Source organism: Gossypium arboreum, chromosome 9 (assembly GCF_025698485.1).
Source record: "Gossypium arboreum isolate Shixiya-1 chromosome 9, ASM2569848v2, whole genome shotgun sequence".
Lineage (NCBI taxonomy): Eukaryota > Viridiplantae > Streptophyta > Magnoliopsida > Malvales > Malvaceae > Gossypium > Gossypium arboreum.
The window spans coordinates 67,287,706-67,295,833 of NC_069078.1; the positions used below are offsets into that span (position 1 = coordinate 67,287,706).

At 35.5% G+C, this 8,128-nt stretch overlaps 1 protein-coding gene across 1 annotated transcript; it reads left to right on the top strand.

The window, feature by feature from the left end:
• Positions 1–1,287: 1,287 nt before the first annotated feature.
• On the top strand, positions 1,288–7,792 carry LOC108454647 (protein argonaute 5-like). Its single transcript, XM_017753177.2, is given in 22 exon segments — positions 1,288–2,405; positions 3,091–3,308; positions 3,408–3,557; positions 3,658–3,791; positions 3,874–3,983; positions 4,090–4,193; positions 4,509–4,647; positions 4,730–4,837; positions 4,924–5,034; positions 5,116–5,187; positions 5,411–5,530; positions 5,618–5,768; positions 5,844–5,965; positions 6,054–6,191; positions 6,268–6,410; positions 6,496–6,558; positions 6,632–6,695; positions 6,803–6,929; positions 7,016–7,089; positions 7,169–7,263; positions 7,365–7,396; positions 7,481–7,792. Coding segments are annotated over 22 exon segments (2,883 nt in total). The 5' UTR covers positions 1,288–1,934; the 3' UTR covers positions 7,618–7,792.
• Positions 7,793–8,128: the final 336 nt, after the last annotated feature.

Consider the following 8,128-nt stretch of genomic DNA (forward strand, 5'->3'; position numbering starts at 1 on the left):
TATATATATATATATATTAAATGTCATATGGATTAAAATAATAATAATCACATGCCTTAAAAATACACAGAACTGAATCGCAATATTTTCAAATAAAACTTAAAAACGTAGGTATCAAATAATATTAGCCAATTTTAATATGAAAATCACCCAATTTTTTTAATATGAATTCAAGATAAAAAAAAACTTTAATATAAATCTTCAAAAAACAACATATATATCCGAAATATAAAACCCATGAAATTTCATGAATCAATTATTCAAATGAAGAACCTAAATCAATTCCCAATGATTCGATATGACGAGGCTCGGATGCCACTTGTTAGAATTTATAAAATAAATCTACAATATAACTTAATAAACTAGGATCTGTCATGTCAAATCATTAAGAATAAATCAAGAACAAAACTAGATGCGAAAACGTACCTGAATCCATGGATTTCTTGAAACTTTCTGGAACTTGGGGATTTAATCATCCAAATTAGCACACAAGAAATTCAGAGAATATCTGCTCTCTCTTTCCTAATGATGGGATATTAAAAAAGATATTTTGTGTATAATTTGGGGACCATAACCCTAATATTTATAACCTTAACATATTAGTTCTAATCAAATTCTAATTAGCACATCATTAATTAGAATTTGATTAGAAGAGTATCTACACATATTTGACCCATACTTTATTTATTTAATAATTAAAAGCCCAATAAAATTCTAACCAAATTAGATCACTTTTAATTTGGGCTAACCTATCATGATAGTAAATAATAACATGTAATTATCCTTATTATATATGTGATGTCCAAATTTTCCAACAGATTTAACATGTCACTTTAACTTACTGTTACACTATTAACAACAATTAAAGGGTTAATGAATAAAATGTCACAATATATTAACATGAGTGACTAAAACATAATATTTCAGACATAAGTGACTAAAATATAACTAGAGAAAAATAAAAGTGATTATTTAGAAGTTTACCCAAAAAAATTGTAAAAAAAAAAAGGGCTTAATTTTTGTTTATGATTGTTTTTAGGTGTGAACGCGAGGCTGTCTGACTTTGTCATAAAAAGAAAGTAGCATTTTGCTCGTTTCTACGTAGGACCGCTTACCGCCCCCAACTATTCTCATAACGAAGCTTCTTGGACAAGTATTGACTTGAAATAATCCAGTGTGCTCACGCTCATTTTAACTGACGGCTTTTTGATTATACGAGATTCCTTCTCAGGTCGGAGCGTGGCATACATGGGTGGGGATTTTATTGTAATTTGAGCATGCCCACTTTCAAAGCAGCTTCCTTGTTAAGAATCGCTTGACATTCCCTACTCTTTGAGAATCAGTTTTTTCTTTTAGAATAAAATAATAAATAAATAATCTACTGTGATGGAGCCCACCATAGCGTACTACCAACTGCTCAGAGATCACCGCATCAGCGCCGCCTCTTATTGGTTACAGTGTAAAGAAATACACTTTTCTTTGTCGTTTCGTTTCCACGCAATCGAATTGAGTGACACGCGTTATATTTCTATTGGATAAATGAAAAACAAAACGAGGAAGAGAAAGGCATGGGGCATGGTTGTTCGTCACAAGGGTGCAGGAAGTGATGTAGTGAAGCGAATTAAAATAAAATATTAACTCGTGTTTGATTTAAATAATTGATTTGTTATCAGTCTCTAAATAAATGATTATTATTAAAAATTGTACCTATCTCTTAAGAGAAAAAAATCGAGATAATTGCAATGATAATTAAATTAACAAATGAATTCCAACCTCGGCAGGTCAAGTTCGGTTATGTTTGTATTCTTGAACCTGCTTATTTATTCTTTAGCAACCATTTAGTTGTTAATTAGTTTTTAAATAATAATATTTAAATTTAAAATTATATAAAAAGGTAAAAAATAATATTAATTTTAAAAAATAAAAATAATATAATGTCTGGTCTAGACGGTGGTGGACGTGGCAGTGGTCGGGGTGGTGGTGGACGTGGCCGGGGGTATGGCCATCCTCGCTGTCAACCTTCACAGTCTTCCTCTCGCGGCGGCGGCGGCGGCGGCGGTAGAGCAAGGGGCCGTGGATCATCTGGTTCTACTGTAACTTATAACCCCCCTCCTCCTCAGATGGCTCCGGCTCAGCCACCTCCTCAAATGGCAGTAGCTCCGCTGGGGGTCCCTTTTTCTCATCCTTCTTCAAGTTCTGGTGTAGGATCACTTTCCAGAGAGGTATCGGAGAAGCTTACAATGGAGCCGGTGGCTGTGACTACGGCGCCTCCTCTTCCTCCGTCGTCGTCAAAGGCGATTATGTTCCCGCCAAGACCGGGGTTCGGCACGGTCGGTACAAAATGTCTGGTTAGAGCCAACCATTTTCTCGTAGATGTTGCTGATGCCGATCTTCATCACTACGATGTAACTTTCTTTCTCGCATGTCTCCCCATTTGATTTTAAGCCTGTATTTTTTCTCGACATATTTGGCTTGTTGTTCTAATCGTTTTTTCTCTTATATATTCGTTATTTTTCTCTTTCTTTTTTGCTTGTATATCTCTGCTTCCTTCCTTTTGACCTATCTATGGATTTAAGTTTTCAGTAATTACTTTGAAAAGCCGAGGGAAACCTTAACTGTTAATGGCTTGCTTAAACGAATTCCACTTGTTTAGATCATATTTTTTGAATTCTAATATTTTCATATTTCTGTTCGCTTATTCATTTACCTCGTTCAACCCTGATACTTGCATTTTCTTCTCCAATATTTTAATCGCTAGTTCTCCTTGTCATTTTTCTGCCTTGTTTTAATCGTTCTATATTTTGGTACTTCTTAGATCTCTGTTTTTTATCCGACTTTACTATACACTGAAGATTTTAGTAGTTACTTTTCTTTAAAAAAAACCAAGGGAAAGTTTAACGGTTAATGCTTTGCTTGACTGATTTGGACTTTTTGTTATTTATTATCTCGTTGAATTTTATATTCATTGGATTTCAATGTATATTTTCCTTTTCTGTTTTCTTATTTATTTACTTGTTTCTTTGTCCATCTCTGTTACTTGCATTTTCTTCTCGTCTCTTTTGATGGCCTTTGGTGCTTCATTGCTTATAGGTTACTATAACGCCTAAGGTAACCGGAAAAAAGGTTAACAGAGCCATAATGAAGCAACTTATTGATGTATACAAAGAGTCGCATCTTGGACGTCGGTGTCCAGTTTATGATGGCAGGAAGAGTTTGTACACTGCTGGTCCTCTTCCCTTCGAGTCAAAGGAGCTTGTTATCAAGCTAACTGAGGAAGATTGCAGTGATGGTTCATCTAGGCCTGCGTGGTAATATTATTGTATCCTATGATGGTCTCTTGACATTTTACATTTTATCCGATGTTATTATTGTTTCCCTGTGATCTTTCTGGTTGCCTGTCATCGCAGGAAGGAGCGACAATTTAAGGTTGCAATCAAACTGGCCTCCAAGACAGACCTTCATTATCTGAGGGAGTTTTTGAGCAGAAGGCATTTTGAATGCCCTCAAGAAGCTATTCAAGTTCTGAATGTTGTTCTTAGAGCTAAACCATCTCAGATGTAACTGCCTGTTGATTAATGTTAAACTTTGCTTGCTGTTAAATTGCTGAAACCATTTTATATGACATCAAATTAATACATTTGAAACATCATTTGGCAGATATACTGAGGTGGGAAGGTCTTTTTTCCATACATCATTAGGTCCTAGAGGAGATCTTGGTAATGGAATAGAATACTGGTCTGGATATTATCAGAGTCTTCGACTCACTCAGATGGGTTTATCTCTTAATATTGGTAGGTACTTTGATTGCTCAGTTTGTGTAGCCACTTTGTTCCTAATGTTTCAGTATGAAGATTTACTGGTTTTGCTTTGCAGATGTGTCTGCTCGATCATTCTATGAGCCAATTTTAGTATCAGAGTTTGTTGCGAATCATTGCAGACTATCAAACCTGTCAAAGCCGCTGTCTGTTCAAGATCATATTAAAGTATTATTACATACTGTTTTCTTGCCCTACGTATATATTGAATTCAGTGTTTATTAATCGAACTTGCTGAATTTTTTTGCAATGCTTCTATTGCCGTATCTTTTAGGTGAAAAGGGCCTTGAGGGGAGTAAGAGTTAAGCTCATCTACATGATTTATGCCAAAACTTGCAAGATTATTGGAGTATCTAGAGACCCTATAAGTCAGTTGACGTGAGTTTGTTGTTATAGTACTATACGTGCTCATAAATATTTTTAGTAAGCTACTTTTATGTGGCCTGTGTGGTAGAATTGTTTTTGGGTTATTTGTAGTCTTGTATTCACTACTTATCTAAGTTCCATCTTCAAATTGAGTTGGTTTTATTTTCTTTTATTTTTTTTTTGCAGTTGACAGTTTTTAGTATTTGGCTTGGTTATGTCTTGTTCTAAAATATTGTTTATGCTTGTACATTTGTAAAATCTTGTGCTTATGGTATATTTGTCCCATTCTGTCTCATTATGTTTCTGTTCAACTTTTGGCTTTTTTAGATTTACTCTCGATGACAAGAGAGCAAATGTCTCTGTGATCAAGTATTTCCGTGAGAAATACAATGTTGTGCTTAAATATCCATCCTTGCCTGCACTTCAAAGTGGAAGTCAAGCTAGACCTGTCTACCTGCCAATGGAGGTTTTTACTTTATATCAAGATGATATTGTTTTTGTTTTCTTTTTGTTTGTTACTGATTCTCTTGTATGATTTTGTTTTACAGCTTTGTAGTATCGTTGAGGGTCAGAGATACACAAAAAAACTAAATGAACAACAAGTTAGATCTCTGCTAAGAGCAACTTGTCAACGTCCGAACATTAGGGAGGGGAAGGTACCTCAATTTTGGATGCTTATTATTTTTGAAATTTGTTGACAAGATGAGAATTGTGATTCATTTGGCATTTCATGTTTCTGCAGATGGTCCAGGTCAATAATTTTGAGGTGGAGGAGCCTATTACTAAAGAATTTGGAATGCATGTTCGCAAAGAACTTGCGTTGATTGATGCACAAGTTCTAAATCCTCCAGCGGTACTTATATGCCAATATGTAATATTTTCAAGGATACTGTCTGTCTTATAATAAGATTAATGTCTGTTGTGGTTGCTGCAGCTAAAGTATCACGACACTGGACGTGACAAAATTGTTAATCCTAGTTGTGGGCAATGGAACATGATCAACAAGGTGATATTTTTTTTTCTTCCCCTCTTATTCTTTGAAGTGGCATTATTTGTAAAATTTAAGGAATCAGACCTGTCTCTTCAGTCTCCTCTTGTTCCAGAGTTCTTGTTCATTTTTTCAATTCATTTTTAAGGTTTGCAGTGTCTTCTTTGCAATTTAGTGTAGCTATAAGTCTTTTGGGAAAATTTTGCTAGGTTTTAAGGATCAACAATTTTTTTTTTTGCAGAAAATGGTCAATGGGGGTAAAGTCGATTTCTGGACTTGTGTGGACTTCTCCTCTGGATATTGGAATATGTCAGAAGACTTCTGTGAAGAGCTGGTGAAAATGTGTAACAGCAAAGGAATGGTATGCTGTGTGGTTTTTTTAGTGTAGATGGATGGTATATCTGTTATTTATTTATCACTAGCTTGATTTCCCATTTTGTTACTCTAGGTGTTTTGCCGAACTCCTTCAATTGCAATGCGATCAGCTCGTTCTGATCGAATTGATCAGACTCTCGTGGATGTATACAAAGAGTCTGCTGGCTTGAATAAGCCACTTCAGTTGTTGATAATTATCTTACCTGATCAGACTGGCTCTTACGGTAAGAAATTCTGATGTTTTGTAAATGGGTAATGCCTGGGGTTTCTTCGCGAGACTCAAATCTTTTTGCTTGCAGGAAAAATAAAGCGAATTTGTGAGACGGAGCTAGGTATTGTTTCACAATGTTGTAAGCCTGTGCAAGCTTCAAAGTTTAGCAACTAATATTTTGAAAATGTTGCTCTCAAGATCAATGCTAAGGTATATGTTTTGCCTCACTGGTGGTGATTTGATTAGTGTTTTCTTGTCTTGTTATCTTCTTAAATCATTAGAATTGTAAATTCTGTAGGTTGGGGGGCGAAATACTGTGCTGAATGATGCTATTTTAAGGAGAATTCCGCTTGTGACTGATGTCCCTACAATCATTTTTGGGGCAGATGTCACTCATCCGCCGCCTGGCGAAGACTCTAGTTCTTCTATAGCTGCAGTAAGCATATTCATTATTCTCTATCATCCCCATTTTGTTACTTGATCATATTTAAGAGGTTATTGGCTGGCTGCAGATCGTTGCATCAATGGATTGGCCTGAGGTAACCAAGTATCGTGGAATTGTCTCTGCACAGACTCACCGGGTGGAAATAATCCAGGATCTTTATAAACAAACTAAGGATCCACAAAAGGGTTTAGTTGAGGGTGGAATGGTTAGGTAGGGAGATAGATTTATTTCAGGCTTAAATTTTTAGTTTCTTCTAGAAGTGCTCTACTTTCTTAACATTTCAAGTTCTTTGCAGGGAGTTGCTTCTTGCTTTCTTCAAGTCGACAAGACAAAAGCCTTCTAGAATTATCTTGTACAGGTAATGTTTGTTTTTGACCATCTGTATATATTTCTAGCAGTAGTGCTGATATCTGATTTTTGATGTGTGGCAGAGCTGGTGTTAGTGAAGGACAATTCAGCCAAGTTTTGCTTTATGAAATGGATGCAATTCGGAGGGTATTGAAATCACTCTATAATATCTATTGTAGTTGGTTCACTGTATAATGGATGCAATGTTTTCTGGTGTTTGGGCCTTCTGACCCCTGCAGTTTTCTTCCTTCCAGGCTTGTTCCTCACTACAGGAAGGATATATGCCTCGGGTTACATTTGTTGTGGTTCAAAAGAGGCATCATACTCGCTTATTCCCTACTGATCGCAACAAAACTGATAGGAGTGGCAATATATTACCAGGTGATTCTAACTTATAATAGGGATTTGATCGTATTCTCTTGATCTTCATTTTGTTAGCATATTTTAATGTAGCCAGTAACTTTCAGGTACTGTTGTGGATACTAGCATCTGTCATCCAACTGAGTTTGATTTTTATCTCAATAGTCATGCTGGAATCCAGGTAAAATGAGGCTTCCCTTGAAGTGTGATGGTTTTTATGTTAATTTTGTCCGATCTGATATTTTGATGATGTTGTGTAGGGGACAAGCAAGCCCACACATTACCACGTTTTGTTTGATGAAAATGGCTTCACTGCTGACATCTTGCAAGTGCTCACAAACAGTTTATGTTACACGTATGTGTTTACTCTCTTTATAATCTTGAAATGGGGTGAATAAGTAATGCTTTAGATCAGCACCTAGTAATTATATAATAATAATTTTACTTTTTGGACAGGTATGCGAGGTATACCAAGTCTGTTTCCATAGGTTTGTGATGACGTTTTTTTGTCTTGTTAAAATTGTTGACTAAGGTTGGTTTTGACAGTGAATATTTGGATTATATGTTTGCAGTGCCTCCGGCATACTATGCTCACCTCGCTGCTCGTAGGGCACGCTATTATATTGGGGATGAGATGTCAGATGGAGACAAGGTTAGGCCGCTCCCCAGCATAAGGGATAATGTGAAGGAAGTGATGTTCTACATCTGATAAATTATGTTTGGTTGATGGTGGAAAGTTAGTTGCAGTTTGTGGATGTTGGTTGGTACAGTTGTTTTGTTAGCAAATAGCTTTTTGTTGGAGGGTACAGCAGATCTTTTTACCAGAGACTGTAAAACAATTATCCCAATCATATACAAAATAAATTTACCTTTTCAAACTGAAACATCAGGATTTTCGTCCCTCAATGGGTGCCAACGCTGTTATGCTTCTACTCCAATCCCACTTTTGATGATATAACAATAATTCATTGATGTTAAAAATTTATCAGAGGCCTTCGGAAAAATGTTACAATTAAGTCTGCACATTTTGTGTATGAAAAATCACATTTATATATTTCTCATAACGAAATCATTTTTAATAATTAAATATTGTAATTTTTATTGTAAAAAAGTGTTTTAAGTCAGTAACCTTTTTGTATAGTGCTAATAATTTTATGATGTAAGCATTAGAGTTTGGGTTTCAATCCCAAATCCCTAATTGTAAAAAAAAAACAAAAAAA